General features: G+C 40.1%; 2 protein-coding genes across 3 annotated transcripts; one reads left to right on the top strand and one right to left on the bottom strand.

Moving 5' to 3' along the window:
* Window positions 1-1,057: 1,057 nt before the first annotated feature.
* On the top strand, window positions 1,058-6,752 carry LOC140554549 (uncharacterized). 2 transcript variants are annotated; one of them, XM_072677666.1, is made up of 9 exons: window positions 1,073-2,073; window positions 2,541-2,608; window positions 2,767-2,814; window positions 2,932-2,996; window positions 3,410-3,447; window positions 4,144-4,223; window positions 4,347-4,409; window positions 4,538-4,588; window positions 5,706-6,752. In XM_072677666.1, exons 1-9 carry the CDS (start codon window positions 2,010-2,012, stop codon window positions 5,757-5,759), a joined length of 531 nt encoding a protein of 176 aa, XP_072533767.1. In that variant the 5' UTR covers window positions 1,073-2,009; the 3' UTR covers window positions 5,760-6,752. The 2 variants fall into 2 exon arrangements, with proteins under 2 accessions (XP_072533768.1, XP_072533767.1); XM_072677667.1 differs by lacking the exon at window positions 2,541-2,608 and having other exon boundaries at window positions 1,058-2,073; window positions 3,410-3,461.
* Window positions 6,753-7,334: 582 nt separating this feature from the next.
* On the bottom strand, window positions 7,335-14,328 carry ppm1g (protein phosphatase, Mg2+/Mn2+ dependent, 1G). The gene is made up of 10 exons (XM_072677659.1): window positions 13,785-14,328; window positions 13,336-13,405; window positions 12,916-13,001; window positions 12,244-12,373; window positions 11,214-11,692; window positions 10,925-11,053; window positions 9,538-9,772; window positions 9,289-9,418; window positions 8,505-8,601; window positions 7,335-7,984 (listed from the first exon to the last, which is right to left on the bottom strand). The coding sequence occupies exons 1-10, from the start codon at window positions 13,893-13,895 to the stop codon at window positions 7,805-7,807; spliced, it is 1,647 nt and encodes a 548-aa protein (XP_072533760.1). The 5' UTR covers window positions 13,896-14,328; the 3' UTR covers window positions 7,335-7,804.
* Window positions 14,329-19,134: the final 4,806 nt, after the last annotated feature.

Below are 19,134 nucleotides of genomic sequence, written 5' to 3'. Positions count from 1 at the left end.
TGAAAAACTATGGCTGCTTTGGGCTATATTATATATATATATTTTGGCAATATAATTTTTTTTATTATTTATTTATCTTTTTTTTCCTGCACTCTAAATGGTCTTAGTTGTGTTTTAAGGGGTCATATCTTGGATAATCTGGAGGGTCACATGCACATGGGTGCCACAATACACCTCTGAAGTCATGTAGTCATTATAAAGTCAGCCTTGTGCCCATATTTGGAGCTAAAGGGTGGGTTTTAAAGATGGTTGCTGCGGTGAAGGCTGGATACAGCCTTAATGTGTCATAACATACATTTAGATATGGGCAAATTAAACAAATCATAAGACTGAAATCAGCAAATCACCATGCAAATCAGCTGGTGGTGTTATAGCCTTTTATTCAATGCCATTTCAGTATTTGTATTTTGACTACTAAACAACCTCGTAATCCCAGAGACAGTCAGGGGGAAAAGCGACACTCAATAAAGAATTTATTCTTTTATACAGCTTAAACCTGAGGTTTCTAATATTGGCCTGAGGCCAGCTATGCTATAAAACATTCAAACAGCCCAGCCCCAAAAATCCACCTCAAAGCAGTTTTCAGTCATGATGTCCAAGGTTGGGTTTTCCTTGTTTGGCTGGTGTATCCCTTTAACAATATGCTTGGTTTTGACTTAAAGCAGCATTAAGCATTTTTTGTTGTTGCTCCTGGGCTCCCTCTACAGTCAGCAAGTGTAATTCACTCTTTGAGCCACCACTAAAGAACACGCTTTAAACAGGCATTTCTGGACAAGCTGAACCATACGGAACCGTCACTGAAAGTGAAAGAGGTATGTGGACTGTCGAGGTAGAAATAGATAATGCTGTGTAAATTTGCTTTAATGTGTATACTGAGAATAAGAGAAAATTACATCTCATTAATTCTTACAAATATATGCACTTGTAGTGGAGTAAGATAATCTTTAGTGATCGCCCCCTTATTGTTTACTATATGAATCATTGCATTCCTTTGTTTAAGATGTATTTTCTTTGTTTCTTTCTTTTATTTTGTACTTTGTGTCTCTGTAAGACCTGTGACATGTCTGCATTATGTCTTTGTCCTTCTTTCGTTTCCAGAACACCATGATCATTCCTTGCTTTGACATTGATAAGAGCTGTAAGCTGGCCTCTGCCTCTTTCTCTTCTCTTTCCCAAGATACCAGATGAGTCTATTTGAAACTACTGTGAGTAGTAGTTTCAGAGCCAGCCTGCTGCACAAATGACTGTGAGGGCATCAGTAATCCGTATGAATCTCGTGCATATTTGTGGATTAATATTGACTAATAATGCATAATGATGATCATAGTTAACTTTAACTCAGTACCTATGGGTCCTATGAGGTTGTGTACTATATGTAATATGTGTATGGCCATTAAGGTTTTATTATATTCACCCCATCTCTCTCTCTCTCTCTCTCTCTCTCTCTATATATATATATATATATATATATATATATTGTAGTATTTCAAAACCTTTCTTCTGCATTTTTTTCAATGGCAATTTTTCTGTCCTGGCACCGAAGTGGTGGAATGAACCTCCCCATGGGTGTCTGAACGGCAGTGCTGCTCCCCGTCTTCAAACGCAGACTAAAGACTCGCCTCTTCCGATAGTACTTGGCCAAAGTGTAGTGCTGACTTTTGTATTTAGTAGTATCTCAGCTTAGAGGTGGCCTATTCAAACTGGCTATGGATATTTTCTCAGTAAACAGTGAAGCACTTTTGTAAGGACATTTTAGTTCCTTACAGAAACGCGCTGATATATGCATATTGTTGAAGGTAACAGAAAATACAATAGTCTCTCATGTGTCTTTAGCAGGGTCCATATGACCATGTTGCCCAAAATGGAAGATTTGGGCTAGTGCTGTGAGGTCTTTTATTTTGAAAGGTCTTTCTTTGGAGTTGCTGATTTGACCAAACTGCCTCTGAGAATAAACCTCCGGAGGAAAGGAGAGGGGAGGGGAGGGGAGGAGAGGAGACTCAGCTTCTACGATGGCAAATGTGGAGAACACGCACACGGCGGTCTGGGTCGCGCTGAAAAGGCTCGACCTTAATGGTTAGTTTGCTACTTAGACACTTATTGTACAAAAATATTCCTGTATAATTGTAATTTTGTAATTTGCTAGAAATTAGATGTTCGAGGCGAAACGTGCTGGTTGCCATAGCAACTGTCCGCAGCTTGTGCTTAGTGCGAAATCTTAATACGTTATTATATATATATATATATATATATATATATATATATATATATAATTGTCTGTGTGTGTGTGTGTGTGTGTGTGTGTGTATGTATGTATGTATGTATGTATATGTCCATCCAGCCGTCTGTCCGTCCATGTCCTCAATGGCTAAAAGGCGTAGAGTAGTGAGCGGTCAACAGGTGTAACTGACAAAGCAGGACCTCAGGGCTGATGACTGATGACCCTTTTAATGCTGTTTCATTGAAGTCAGTGTTGATCTTCAGCAAAGCAGCTGGTGGGGTCTATGTCCAGTAGTTAGGGATGACCGATTGTTCATTTGCAGATGACAGAGTTACCGCTCTGAGAGAGGTCCACATTCCCAGGGGGACTAAAGTGACCACAGTAAGACAGGTGGGTCGTCATCATCACCATCACCATCATCGCCATCATCTTTGGTTTCTTCTTTTGTCAGTTATCATTTTCCTGTTATCACCTCCAGTTATGTACCGTTGTATTTTAACCGTAAGGGAGAATTGAAGGGAGCTGAACTTTTCTCAATTTCCTCACAGATCTTAGCCCACTCCTTCAGACTGGACGCTGCTCAGGTGACATTCAAGGTATTTTGAGAAACATAGACTGAATTCTGGTTACTAACCTGATGTATAAAGCCTTTTCTTTTAAATTCTATATAATCTAGAACAGTTATGCTAAATGATACAAATGTCCCATTCTAGATCCGAAACGGCCGAGGCTTTTTAATCCCTTTGAACAGCTGCATACCGGGGAACAGCAAACAAATGTAAGTCTGTGCGATTTCATTTTTCCCGTATTTGGAAAGAAGGCCTACTTAAACAGCACTTTTCTCACTTTTCTGAATGTGAAGTAGTACTATTCTCAGTTTGTCTGTATGTTTGGACATTGCATACACTGTTAAAAGTTATACTGTTATAAGATCCTTGAGGAACTTTTAGGATTTCTTGGATTTGGAACCTCTTAAGGTGCTTTGAGGAAACCTTCAAGGAACCCATTATTTCCATAAACCCTTTCTTAAGGGTTCCTCCACAGTTTCAAATTGAAGAACCTCCAAAAGTTCCTCAAGAAACGTAAGCTCTAATCAGTGTAGACTCTTTGTGATGTTCCATATTTATTCCATTATTAATGACACTACAGTTTTCACTTATTAAGATTTTTTATTCTCTGGTATCCCTTTAGGCCATACGTCTTGGAGGTGGCAAAATACTTTCAGCATGGTATGATTACTATGGTATAATGGCTAAGCAATAAACTGATATTGGAAAATGGTTGTGTAAACAATGAATTAAGACTGTGGGCCCTATCTTACATCCTGCGCAAGGCGTGTCGCGATGCTCATTGCTACCCTACCCTATCCTATATCTACGTCAATGGGCGTGGTGGTCTCGAAATGAGGTGTGTTCAGGTAAATTTCTGGCATATTGCTACTTTAGGTGGGTGTACCACTGGCTGAACAGGCATGCGTCAAGAGTCAGACGTTTGTTGCTATCTTGGCAGTGAATTGTCAACACAGACGTGTGCCCAATTGTGTACACCCCTGATTTGCACCATTGAAAGAGCAATCCGCCAAAGTCAGACCACACCTGGCTCTTAAAGGGAATGGCAAGTGACGTGCTGATTGGATTATTGCACGTTATGCCCAAAATACACCCATGAGTAATTAAAAGACTTAAAGCATACTTTTTTCCCTCATACTGACACGCCCTAAATCAAGCGGTTGAAGGCCCGCCAAAGGATCGCTAAAATAGGGCCCTATTTTTGCTTCATAAACCAACACAAACCTAATAAGTGGACCTACAGGAAAGTGGTAAGATATAGGTCATTTAAGATACTTTGATTTAACACTTAATCTTAAAGAATATTACAATTCTAAATTCATTCATCTTTGACATGTGATGTTTTTGTGTATGAAGTTAATGCAAGGCCCAGAAGTACTGCCATGACCGTTATCCATCGAAGCTTGAAGTCCAGACTGCAGGGTATTGTAAGAAGGGTGAGAGGAGAATCACACTAGTTGTGTCGGACGGTAACTGTTAGACAGCTGTCCCTCGTGGCTGCATAATAATGTGTGTTCTATCGATGCAGTCTGGACATAACCTGGTTACTGTTATTTCAGATTGAAAGGCTGGAGGAACTCCTTCCTCAAATCAAGCAAAAACAGCAGGACAAGATGATCAAGGTGAAATAATGATCGGAACATTGAAAAAATGTTACCGCACTGCCACTCATGATTAACGCTTACTATCAAATTAACCAGAATATTTTTAGATCAGTGTAATTTATTTTATTTTATTTATTTTTTTCCAGGACATTGAATTGTTAAACCAGAAGCTGAAATTTCTTCATAAAAGAATGCAGGCAAGTAATCGTATGCCTTTCCAGCATCACAAAGCTATTTTGGACACTGTGCACTATGTGGACAAAAGTATTGGGACACCTGTTCGTTCATTGTTTCTTCTGAAATCAAGGATAGTAAAGCAGTTTATCCTGCTTTTGTTGGTGTAACTGTCTCTACTGTCCAGATAAGGCTTTCTACTACATTTTGGAGCATTGCTGCGAGGATTTGATTGTATTCAGCTACAAGAGCATTAGTGACATCAGGATGTTGGATGATCACAGTTCCTCAACTCCACAGCTCAATGCTGGGATGCTTCAGACCCCTCCAGCCCACACCTGGAATCAGAATTACATGCTTTAGAGAGTCCTATTCTATTGGCAATACCTGTCTCATTTAATGTATGTCCAAATATTTCTAGACCCCTTTCATGGAAAATCAGCTCCTTGAAGATGAACCAGTTTCTCAACCAGGCATTCAATTGCACCCAGAGCTTGTACAAGCTCCATAGAAAAGGTCCCAATGTCCAATGTTGTCAAACAGTATAGTAGAGTATAAATCCCCCGGCACTGGGCTTTGGAGCAGTGGAACTGCATTCTCTCTAGAGATAGACCACAGAGCAATGAGTTGGAGGGATGTTTGTGTCGGATACAATATCAGTGACCTGACCTCTCTAAAGCTCTGTATGACTGAATGCAATCAAACCCCCACAATCTTTAGCAATGTTGAGACATGTACAATAAAGCTTTCCCAGAAAAGCAGAGGCTGTTCCTGCAGCAAAAATGAAACTCACTCCCCATTAATACTGTTTATGTCAGAAGAAATGCTGGACAAGCAGGTTTTTACACACTTGAACAAATAATAGTGTTTAAGGGTGCCTAATTAAGTAATAAATGGTCATACATTTGCTTTATTTGAATGTGAAAATTTGCATAGAAATAGTGCAAAAAAATAAATAAATTTTTACTTTTTGAAACATTTTCATTTCTTTCATTCAAAAATGATCTTTTGATTTGTTCCAGCTTAAAATACTAATTTAAAAAATCCCATATTTTTGTGGTCTGACTTTTAAAGGCCACTGCATTTGCAATGTAGGATCAGAATCCCAGTTTTAAATGTGTGTTTTCCTGTCTTAAACAGATGGCAGAGTCATGCTGCTGGGAGGGAATGTTTAGACGAGCACCACTCTGGTGAACCTTTCTTTTGAACTGCAGGAGATTCAGGCCTTTTCATCTTCAGTCAAGTCAGCCTTTTCATTAGGAGCCCTCAGGAAACTTCAATCTTTTGGCTGTAGTGCAGTACATAAGATCATGCAGATACAGGTCAGCATCTTCAGGTCATGTTTACATCGACCATCACAATGGGGAAAATGTGTGTGGAAATGAGTGTGGAGTGATTGTTGGTGCCAGCTGGTTTGAGTATTTCTAGAACTAATTACTCAGAATAGTGTGATGAAGACAACACCTTCAGTGAGCCTGGGTTCAGTTAGCTCAGCTAACCACTTTGTAGAACTGTGTTGAGCAAAACAGCATCTCAGAATTCATAACATATACAATGTTGAGGCAGATGTTCTTCAACAGCAGAAGACCATGTCAGGTTCTACTTCTGTCAGCCAAGAACAGAAAGCTGCGGCTGCAGTAGACTTAAACTCTCAAAAAACTGGACAGTTCTAGACTTATAAAATGTAACCTGATCTAATGAATCTCAATTTATGCTGTAACACAGACTGTAGGGTCAGAATTTGGTACCATCCGCAGGAATCCATCAATACAACATGCCTTGTCCATGTGCAACAGGCCAAGTTGGTGTAATTGTGTGAGGAACGTTTGTTCATTTCGTCACGGCCACAATTTACACATCTTCTAATTTCCACTTTCGGTATGATTAGCACAACTGTCTCAAAGCAAAAGTCACTTCATACTGACTATATTATCATGACATGGAGTTCAGTAGTCTTTTCTTGAAACTGGATTTGAATACAGTAGAATATACTTGGGATGGACCAAAATCTTGAAGAATGTAATGTAGTGTTTTATAATAAAGTGCTCAGTGAATGTGTATACATACATATACACACAACGGTTGTGTTCAGCCTGAAAGTTGTTTTCCTGACAGTGATGTGTGGTTTGCATTGTAAACATTGTTTTTGCCTTAAAAAGTGAAATTAAAAAGTTTTCAGATTTGAAAGAGTACCATTATTCAAATCTAAGTTTAATGCTGAGGACCACTGCCCAGTCTTTAACATAACAAAGAAAAGCCTGTGACAAGTTTGTCTCCACTTGTTTATTGTTTTAGGAAAACGTCGATTTTGAGCAATGTTCAGTGTTTTCTTGGAGAACAAAGATGCTTTAAAAGTACCAAAATATAATTTTCCAAAATACCTTGTATAGAAACCTTATTGAGCTATTTGAGTGTTGCAACTGAAAATGAAGAACTGATGAGTGGCAATCCCTTTGAACTGGTACTCCCACCTCATAGCTGCACGGCCTAAAATCTGATGGTTTTACCCAGCCTATTATTCTTATTCATTTTTCTTTCATTTCATGTAGCTGGATTGGAAAGGGTACTTGGCAACTGCACTTGCTTAGAATTGTGCCTGCAAAGCTTGATGACTCTTTAATGTCAATGTTTGCTTAAGCAAAACCAAAAGGAATGTCTTTGTAATTAGTTTCAATATCAGATTGCATTTCTTTCCAATTCCTCCTCATCATAAAAGCGAACAAATCTGCTCGTTTCTACCTCAAAATTAAAACAATCACATTCAGTGCATAATTTACAAAAATGTATTTGAATACAATTACATATGGGTGCCAAGAGAAAGCCACGAATACTCACAATGATGAAAAGAAAAAAAAAAAAAAAAAAAAAAAAAAAAAAGAAAATTCATAGGTTTCTGGAAACACTATGTACTATATACAAGGGTATTGTGACTAGACAGAGTATATAAGGATTCACAGATGATTCATTTGTGTGATGCTACACCTCTGCTGAGATACAGCTGGACTGTTAATTAATTAATTCCCCCAAAAAAACGATGAACCAAAATAAACAAATGGCTGGTTTACAGTTCAATTTTTCCTGCAACTTCAAATTATTTAAAACTAAACCATTCTTTCATGGGCAGTAAATCCATAAAAAATGAAATCCAGTGAGGGTTGTGTACAGAGAAGAAAAGAGGGTCCAATTTCTGTCTTCATCAAAAGAATGTTAAAAGAACGTCACGTTCACGGACAGTGGCTCTATTCAGTTTTGGGTTTTTTGCTGTCACTGCCGTTCTCCTCAGACACCTGCTCGTCTGGCTTCCGCTTCTTGGTCATGTTGCTGCCGGCGAGTGGCGAGAATGTGACTATCATGCAGGTCATGTTGTCACAGCCTGTGCCGTCCCCAGATGTGTCTGGCGCCAAGCAATGGTCAAGCAGCTGGACAAAGAACAGATTTAAGGGAGTCCAAGTGAGTATTTTAAACAATGAGAGATTTTCTAGAAAAGCATGTCCATATCCATTATGAGCATTATAAACCTACTGTATGATACATGTACTGTATCATTTATGTATAGTTTCAACCTGGTAATGTAGCGTGCACAGCTCCAGGCTCTGCAATAGCTGATTTAGTACTACTAAATATAGACCACCCCATACAGGCAACTAGGATTAAATTGCAAAAGCCTTTGATGTGCCTACAGCCCCTCTCCCAACAGAAACTAAGAAGAAAGTTGATGTGGAATGCTGAGTCGTACAAATACTGGTAAATTTCACAAAATGACTTCAACCACACACATCAGCGTCTAAACAGCTCTAAAATCTTTGCTTCCTCTTGTTATTTTCCCCTCAGTTAACTTTAAGTGGTTAAAATGAGCTGATATCCCTAATGGACAATAATTACAGAAAACAAGGTCCTGAGAATTTCAACAAATATTTGTCTTTGTAATGATGTACCTACCTCTTCAATAATGGCAGACAGTGCTTTGCTTTCACTGCCTTCAGCTTTCAACCTCTCATTCACAAAGTCCACAACCTCCTGACTGCTCATGACATTCCTGTAAGCACACAGCTAGATTAGGGACAAGTGAATGCACAACTTATACAAAAGACATAGTATAGAAAGCTCTTAAATATCAATGTCTTCACTATTGCTTTAACAGTCTGAATCTCGCCATTATACCAGGTTAACGTCAATATTTAGGACATACTTGACCACATTTCTGATCATAATTGGTAGACTTGGCATGAAAATCATAATGTTAACAAACAAAGTAATTCTAGAGAATTTTGTGCATCCAGTTTTGTGGTGGGACATTTCCTGTTTTAGTATGACGATAATTGAGGTTATGTGGAAGAAATCGACTGGCTTACAGAGCCCTGATCTCAACGTTGTTAAACACCTTTGGGATGAACTGGAATGCAGACTGTATGCCAGACTTTATTGCTCAACTAATGCATGTGACCAAATGCCAGCGAGTCCCCGCAGCCATGCTCCAAAAGCTAATGGAGGACCTTCTCTGAGCAGAACAGGCCGTTTATGAGCACAGAAACTCTATGTCAATGCCCATATGTTTGGAATTAGAGGTTTCAACAAGCACATATGGATGTGCACTCAGCATACGGTAGAGTCCAACATGTTTAACATTTTAATTAATAAACTCGAAAGCACCTCAATAATTAGATGCAATGTGGCTATTTTAAGAGCTACAGACTTTTTGTAAGCAACATCTTAACAGTCTCACCAGATGCCATCACAAGCAACAACCATGAATTCATGCTCTTCATTAAGAGTCAGCACTTTAACATCTGGTAAAGCAGAAATCATCTGTTCTTCTGGTGGAAGAGCCTTGTTCCTCTTATAAAAGTGGTCCCCTAAACAGGAAAATATCGGGACAATTTTAACACAACAGTACTCAACTCACAACAAGCTTATTAGCACCAAAAGATGTCTAATGACATGGCTCAGCACGGCATGTAATGAGCCTACTTACCAATGGCTCTGGAGAGGTTAAGGCCTCCGTTAACACGGCCGTCCATGGTCACCTTTCCCCCTGCATTCTTGATCCTAGCAAGCTCCAGTTCATCTTCTGGTTTGTGGTCATAGGACATGTCTACTGCCTTGCCTCTCTCTGAGACCACACAGCGGGAGTCACCAGCATTAGCTACTATCAGCTGCTTCCCACGGATAAGGGCTACCACAGCTGTAGTCCCGCTATCGGAGCCAGGCTGAGAAACAGGATAAAAGTAAAAGAGAAACCGTACACATTATTTATAAAACATTGTGCATAAATAATTTCTAAAGCAACTCCTTCATTGTAGGTTAATGTGTTTACAAAAAAATGTTCAAGGGCAAAATTACTCATTCAAAAAGAGATGACTCAGCAAGGACATTACTGCTAAGCACCAAATCAAGTTTACTCAACCCTGTTGTCAGCATTTTATAACAGACTAGGTCTTTATGTACAGCAAATCTTTTTTTGGAATTGGCCACTGCTTAACCGGTTGACCGCAAGATTACACGACTGTTACACAGAAATGTTGACAGTCTGAAAGAAAGGTACAACTATCCAGTGTTTTCTAAAATATTTATATCTCTATATCTCTTTATATCGTTTTCTAAAATAAGATTCATTGACAGTTAAAATGCCTCACAATTGTCTCAAAAACCATGTCTCGCACATTTTTGTATTCCCAGCAAAGAGCGATTAATAATTAGCAAATAATTAACTTGGGTATAACAACCCTGTGCTATACAAAAGCAGCATCATTACACGTTCAGTACTGCAGAAAGCAAAAACTCCAACTGAGAGTCAGCAGAGCAACACCAAGCTTCTAAATCCATCTTGAAGAGTCAAGACAACCGCATTCCCCTTTTGTGTTGGACACAGAGGGAATTTGGCCTTCACCCGACCATCCGTTCAGCAAACACAAACATACACACTACTGATCAAACATGTGCTCTGACAGTGAGCACACGCGCCCAGAGTGGTGGGCAGCTAATCGCTGCAGCACCAGGGAAGCAGAGAGGGTGAAGGTCAGCACAGACCACACATTACCACTGGACTAAGCTTTGTGTGGACTGTCTTAAGGATTGAACATTAACCTCTGTTCAGGGACCTACAGATTAATATTTAGAACTTGATGCAAAGTTAATTCATCCTTTAAAAAAGAGATTTTTTACATTATTACCATACAAACATAACATTTTTGTTATATGCACTACATATGGAACAAATACGACATCTTGTCAGCATTAGAGGCTGTGCTGTTGTCATCGACCAATGATGAAACACACACACACAGTGACCTTGACCTCCTGACCCAAACTGTGCTTTTGAAGTCATGACAGGGCTCCAGAACACATCTGGACAAGCTCACCTCCTCTTTACCATCCATCCCTGGCAAGCACATTTCCTCTTCTTCCTCATCGGTGTCCTCTTCCTCCTCCTCTGTATCCTCCTCCTCTTCATTTTCACTGCTTTCCTCACCATCCTCCTCGCTGCAGTCCTGTTATAGCACGCACAAAACAGTGAAATGGGCAGGAGAACAAAAGAGAACCAAATTTCCCAAATTCTGTAGAAGGGCATTCTAGTATACATCTGTATAAATCTGTTAATACACCAAACATCCCCAAAACTTGACACACGCAACATCAGCTCATGTTCACCTCTTCATCACTAGCTTCCTCTTCATCCTCGCAATCTTCTGACTCGTCACTGTCCTCGAAAAACTTGGACTTGGTGCTCCCTGCTGCAGGTGCTGCAGAGGAGGAACAGGATGGGCCAGCGTCCCCAGTTACTCCAGCTTTCTCACCCTCAGAGGAGTCTCCCGTTCCGGAGCTTCCACCGCTGGAGGCTGCTGCTGCCGCCGCCGCCCTCCTGCAGGCCCTCATTTTGGAGCCTCCAGCTGCCTCTCCAGTCTCACCTGCCTTGGCTTTTCCATTGCTGTCTGTCTCAGGGGCCTCACATTCCATCTCGCCATTGATTCCCTTCTCTGCGTGAGACTTCTCAGCATCCTCAGGCTCTTTGGAGGCATCCTGGCCAGACTTTTTGGCCGCTTTGTTCAGGTTCTGCCCGTAGCGGACAAGCAGCTCCTCAATTGTCATGGTGGCCTCTTCGTGCAGAAGAGCGGCCTCTTCATTGTCCACTGATGTGAGAAAAAGAAGGTTACTCATTCAATCGATTAGGTACAGAACACAATGTGTGTGTGCGTGTAATTTTTTTTTATATATCTCCATCTGATGAGAAAGTAGTTGTTCCCACAAAACTGCTTGTAATTGCACACAGTCACTGCACTTAAGTGGTATGCTTTTAGAGACTTAAGAAGCTTAACTTGAGTAAAAGGTCTGCTGATTATGTTTGCATTTAGACCTGGTTAAATATTATTCATTTTCACCAAAGTATCTTTTTAGATTTGTACTTTTTCCATCTACGTCAACCTACTTATTGATCAAATATTTTCATCAAAGACCTTCATCACTGTCAAAAAATGACCACATTGTAATGACATATCCTATGAAGATAATAGCCTTAAGATCATAATGGTCACAGCAGCATAAAGACTGGAGCTTAAAAAGTGTGAGTTTTTTTTTTTTTACCCCCACCTCACCAATGACTTGCCAAATCACAAAAGACAATTTCTGCATAAAACTTTGGCATCATGTCACATTTACTGAAAGAAGAAAGCATTTTATTCACCATCATCCTCATCTGCTACTTTTTCTGACACTGCCTCCTCTTGTGGGCGGCCGGCTATCTGAATAAGCTCCTTGATGACTTCCTCTGTGGTGATTCGGCTATCTATAGCCAGGAAGGCATCCTCCAGAGCCTGGAGACATGCAAGCAAACAGGATAAAAAGTGGTCAGAGATATAAATCCCCTTTTAGGGTCAATAAAACCACATTATGCATACTGAGACGATCAACTAGAGGTGGAACTTGAGGCATATTTGCACCACTGAATCATGCCAGAACAGAGGCAGCTCTGGTGCAGATGTAGTGCTACAGTGCACTCCATCAACACTTGCCAGCTGATCTAGTTCTGGCAAAATCTTTAAATGCTGTAAATGAAATACCAAATCAAAAGACAGCCGGAGACCTTTTCGTTCAACCAGCAAGAATATCCTAGCAACCACTGCTAGGTGTGCACCTGGCAAACAGAGGACACAAGCGCAAAAGCTGCTGCTTTAAAACATACAGGACATCTGTGTAAACAAAATGAACACTGCTCAGAGTCCACTTTCTATGGTTTACCAGTGCAAAGACTTCATATTCTGTTTCTGAAGGGGTCAAAAGAGAGTCTGTGGAGAAAAAGACTGATGATTACACGGCCGTAATGGTCTAGGCTTGCACAAAAAGCTGCTGCGCTTACCTTTTGCAGTTTGCCATCTTTATATGCCTTCTGCTCCTTTATGATGTCAGGTAAATATTTGGAGCAGTACAAAGCAACTTCTTCACCTGGAAGGAAGGAGGAGGTGCAGATTCCTTACTACCATGCAAACATACTTTTTTTAAAGCCTCAAACCTATCATCAGTGAAACTTTGCTGCCATGTGCTCAAACCGCTGCATAACATACCAATTAAAGAGGAGTCATTATATCTGCACTAATGCTAAGGTAATGATTTTTTTTTTTTAATCGGTCACACCACAAGGCAGCAATGGTAGTATTTGCATGAGGGAAAATGCCACTCTGCAAGTTCTACAAGTGAAAGTGGTGAGACAGACTGTGACTTTATTTCTTAGTAGAAGCTGCTAATGGCTAGGTGATTAACGCAAGCCATGTTTCCTCACCCCCATGTCCATCATACACAGCAAACATCGCAGTCTCGTCATCCAGCTCTGGGATACAGTTGTGGGCATCCTGCAAATGTAGATGAATTGTTAGAATGGGTGAGGGGTGCAGAGCTGAAAGGCCACAGAACAATGCAGTCAGCCATGTGGTGAGCAGAAAGTTACCACCCAAGTTAACTGGCGCGAAAAGCCCCGCACACATGGCCATTCAAACAACTTAGTAGAGCACACACACACACACATCTGAAGATGTAACATACTCAGCCCCCCGTTTCAAACCCCATTAACTTCATTTCTATGACTGGAAGTGCACGGAAGTGAACTCGTACGCTCACACAACAAGAGCGCGCACCGGCGGCGGCATGTCTGCACTAGCTAACCTCACTAATACCGCTGCTGCTGCTTCTGCGTTTCGGAGCGAACAGCGAGCACACTTTTATTTTCTTTACCTCCATGGAAATGCGCCAGCCCTGCATGGCTGCAAAGCCATAGCTGACTTTCTTGTTTCCGCCATCGGCCGTTGTTTTCTCCGTGTTGGGCTGAGACAGGTATGCCCCCATGATCCAGCCGAGCTATTGTGTCGGAGCTCGAGACGAACAACGCGCTGCTACAAGCGAAACTGGCTAAAGTCCTAAACGAGGGGAGATTTCAGAGCTGTGGTGTTTGTACGAGCTCAATGGGGCCTTCCAGCATTTCAAAGGCCAAGTGAAGGCGGTTAAAGAGCTGGCGCTGCTGTTTACCCGGTACTTTTACCCGGCTAGCGGCTCTAATCACTGCTAGCAAACGCAGGAGGAGATGCTGCGGGAGTTCGTGGCGATCAACGCGGCACTCCGACAATCGAGCACCTAAAAAAACAAACACACACTCGGCCGAAAACACGTCTCAGCTGAGGCACTAGATGCGGTTCAGATCGCTCGCAAAACACACACGAAAAACGTAACACGTGTGAGGGGCATAATCAGCAGCAGCAGCCCGTCGGACCCATTTCAGAGACTGGAGCTCTAAAGGAAGTGGAACTGGAAGGCGCGCATGACCCGTAGAGTCATGCTGATGGAGACTGTGGTTGCGTCGCTTTTGCGCAAGCAGGTGAGCGTAGACATACACTATTCCTTCCTAGAGACCCCTAACTGCCAGAGGCCTCGGGGGGACTGCAGTCACAAGGCCAGAGATGGCTCAAAGACTGGAGCAGTTCCCTGCATATGTACAAAATTAGATCAATAATCAGCATTTGAATACATAATTACTAAAGGCCCCAGTCCATACCGACCACCTCCCTAAAATATTAGTAGAATAGCACTGAAGTACTTTTAAAATAAATAATTTACACAAACTCCAAAAACAAAAGTTTACCGATAACTGTATGTGTATGCAGGATAACAGGCCTGTGTTTGTTTATTCTACAATCCTGTAATTGCTGTTCAAAGCACACATAAACATATATGTATTTCTTTTTTTATATTTTTATCTTTTTAAAATAATGAGTTGGAAATTTAGATTTCTTTATTAATATACAATTATTAATATTATTATTATTATTATTGGTACAATTATTAAATGATTGGGGAAACATTTTTGTTTTTATGGTTGCCAAAAACATGCAAATGTTGAAACATGGATAAATGTATAAATGCCTTTATAATATGTAAATAAATTATTATTGAATATAAAAATTACCACATTGACTTAATGGTAATACATATGCCGTATCCTGTGGTAAACTATGGTAATTAACCAAATGTAGTAAATGGTTCTGGAGGGAATCCTGTAGAAATTATATTATTATTAGAAAATAATTAGAAATTAGAAATTATATCCTGTAGTATTACTATGAATTGTTTTTGTAAAGAATAAGAGCAAATATATAGGAGTAGCTTTTTAATTGCTTAATAATTCTTAATACTGCAATAAGATTTGAGTCATGGAAGGTTGATGTGATGTTGAGTATTGATCAAATTCAAAGTCACAACATTTACTTAATATGTCACTGTATCAGATGATATTACGGAGTACCGCTGCACTGGGCTAAATGTCTCATAGACTTGACACAGACAGGATTTTAATTATATAAACAATTTATTTTCTTTCCTTCTCTTAAAATGACAACAAACACACTTTTCACGGTACTTGAAACCTGAACCAGACAGAAATGTCATTTTTTTATATAGATTTTAATAAAATTGTTCATAATAATCAGCAAATGCCCTACATTGCTGTCTGGGTCTGACAAAAGTATTAGGCAATGCAATGTCTAGCAGTATAAGGGTTAGGCTTGGGTCTAGTAAACACAGTAAACTGTGTGCAATGGCCCTCCATGCTAGAGACCACAGTACGACTGTCCAGCTGGTAGTTACTCCACTGACCTTAACCCTAACCAGCGAGGGCAACAGCCATGCATTACTGGAGTGTTACGACAAGTCTCCAGACAACTGTGTAATATGATAAATAATCTTCAGTAGCTAGGGCTATTTCTGGACACTGATGGGCCATAATTAACATCATAGTCTCTCAAATCACAGTATTGGGCTTTGTTAAATAATAATAAAAAAAACTAATACTTAGTCATGGATTGCATGTGACCTTATGTCTTAGGTTTTAAGTCAGCATTTTATAAAGTTGGCATACCATATGTTTTGCCTCACTCTCTGATTTCTATGCAAATACATTCAAATACTAGTTTACTGACATCTTTTGTGATCTGTACCATGAACTGCAGAAAAACATGGACGGCGCATCGCCTCTCAAAAGTGAAGCCACCACAGGTCTAGCGCCTCTGCTGGCTGGTTGAGGTATGATGTGTAGCTCTGCACATCCCCAAATGTTTCAGTGACAAAACAGTCCGTTTCCGTCTTATTTGTCTCTTCTAAATTGAATTTCCATCTCCATCCAATTCTAACATAAATCATCTACCCCCCCCCCCTCACCGGTTTTTAAACGGTACTACCTTACTATAATGTAAGGTTGGGTGAGTGTATCGGGGATGAAGTGATTGACAGGCTGGAAGAGACCGCCTGCAGCTTCTTTGCAGTACTGGTCACTGTGATCTGTCTAGTTGTTCTCCAGGCAGCTACCTTTAGTGTAGTCCGACACCGAAGGTCTTCTTATTCGGATCTTCCGGTCCACCTTAAAAGGTCGTAATAACAATATTTCGCCAGTTGATGGCAGTATTTGACCTATTCAAAAAATCAAGACGTGCTGAAATCGAGAGTGATGGGACATTGAGCGTCTTTGCTGGATCCGGATCTCACACCAAATTATAATTCACAAAATAAAAGACCCCTAAAAGCATGGATTATAAGAAAAATAACCCTTATTTCACCTCACCCAGTGAACACGGAATATGGCCTAAGAACTGAATGTAGTGGTTGGTGTGGCGCAACAGATTATACCACTACCTGCTGCTGAGCTACCACACCACATGGGAGGCTGGGGTTCGATTCCCGGTCTGGGTGACTATGCTGCGCTACACCAATAAGAGTCCTTGGGCAAGACTCCTAACACTACATTGGCCCACCTCTGTAATATGAGTAACCGTGGAAGTCGCTCTGGATAAGAGCATCTGCTAAATACCATAAATGTAAATGAATGTTGAACCAGCCTTTCTGTCAGCATGCTTTTAAGACCACTTTAAAGACTATCAAACAAGCTGGACATTTGTTTTTGTGTGCTGATCCTCTGAACCCCTGGAAGATTAAATGAGAACTTGTTGTTCTCTCTCATTATTTTTTAAAGTTCTCGAACAGTCTGTTGATTCTGACATGAAGGCATGGCACACAGAGAGGCACTATAAAAAAGCCACACCAGCATTTATTTCTGTAACCATCTGAATATAGCATATCAGCTGGTTTTCATATCCATTGATGAACTACACTCAGTGAACATTTCCAGTAGCCCCAACTTTCGTCGGCTTACCGAGGCAGAATTTAACTTGCGGCACTGAAGTTTTGAAGAATTTTAGCGGCATGATGTTGTTTTAGTGTTGTTTATTTCCTTAACATTATATTTTGATCCAGTGATCATGGAGTGTCACCACTTTATTAAAAATGTAAAAAAACAGCTATAAAAATAAAGAAATATCACCAGATTCATGATCTGATTTAGCTTGAACAGTTAGCTGGAATTTTAGATCTACTTTTTTTGTCTTTAACAACATCAGCACTGCTGCTAATGGGGGGTTGTTTATGTTGCCATTTTGGAGCCACTGTCAATCATTCTGAGATCTAACACACACATAGTTCTCAGCGGACTGCAGGTAGATATTTTTAAAGCATTTAAACTGCAATCATTTATGAATATATATTTGAATATATAGATTTGAAAACCATTACACAGGAGTTTTTTGGGTTTTTTTCACATGTAAGCTGTTTTCCCAGAACAAAAGTTTACTATACCTTTAATAAAAATACATGTTTATGTTACATTTTCATCACAGGTACTTTTAAAGCTGAACAGACCAAATTTCTTAATAGTGTATGGGGCCTGGATTGCATCAAGACTATTAAAATGTATGTAGAACAATGTAATGATGAATAAAGAATTAATAAAACATAAAAAAATGTATGAATCAGTCCTTTACAAGCTACCTATAATACTTCATCAAAACACTACTGGCGTAACTAGTATGTTTTTTGGGGAATATTATGAACAATTTCTTGTCAGACTAGGAAGTACTCTGGAGCATCGCTCAGCACATTTGGACCATATACCATATCAGTTGACAATAAAAAATTAGGCCTAAAACCAGTTTTTGAATCTTCAGTCCTCAGGGCTACCAGAAGAGGTAGGTTGTTTTACACTTATGGCATACAGCATATGTCAATCAACAATCAAACATTTTAACATTGCCTTGGCCACTTTACACAGTATTTCAGTGCTGTAGTTCAGCCTGGCATCTGGGTTACAGATTAGAGTAATAGTGCACTTATGGTTTTCTCTGTGTTGAATGTTCATTGTAGCCCTCAATCAACAACTTCAGAGGTGTCTGACCAAGAAAAAAGAGAAGAAAACATGAACAAGGAAAGACTGCCTTTTAATGTGCCTGATTCAGGTGGTGAATGTATAAAGAGGACAAAAAAGAAGGAGATGACATGTCACACATAGCGTCAGATTCTCCTTCTCAGAGTGCTCATCTGATTTTACCCTTTTAATCTAAAAAGATGAATGGAGCAGATTAAGCCAAGCATGACAACAGGCTACAGTGTGCTTGATTGGTGTGGGAGACTGGGGTTCGATTCCTGGTCTGGGTGACTATGCTGCACTACACCAATAAGAGTCCTTGGGCCAGACTCCTAACACTACATTGGCCCACCTCTGTAATACTAGTAACACTGTAAGTCGCTCTGGATAAGAGCGTCTGCTAAATGCCATAAATGTAAATGTAAATGTTCTTGAAGATGGATGGACAGATATTCTATTATTTAAAATGAGTGAGACGAGTAACCTGTTCCCCATTCTGGTGTGAAAAAGCCAGTTTTCCAGTTGTACTTTGCTTAAATTGTCTATTTGTGAAGAAATTAGCAAGAAATAAAGATGATGTGGTAAATGGGAAAGTGTCTGGCCAGATAGATAATTCACAGGGTACTACAATTAGCAGATCCGTGAGAAAACCTATGAGACAAAAGCTTATCCAGGAGTTGGGAGAATGTATACCCATCCATCTACATACAAAAACACTGGCAGTAGCAGAGGAAAAGCTTGCTAGTGCCTACACTGACTTCGACGCAGAAACTATCCAGTGAGACAAATCTGGAAAACAGACGTGACTGTAATCCCCAGACTGGAATGTCTCCAAATGCATGAAAT

Source organism: Salminus brasiliensis, chromosome 4 (genome assembly GCF_030463535.1).
Source record: "Salminus brasiliensis chromosome 4, fSalBra1.hap2, whole genome shotgun sequence".
NCBI lineage: Eukaryota > Metazoa > Chordata > Actinopteri > Characiformes > Bryconidae > Salminus > Salminus brasiliensis.
Note: the sequence above shows the minus strand (reverse complement) of the source record. Positions and strands in the feature narration are given on the sequence as shown.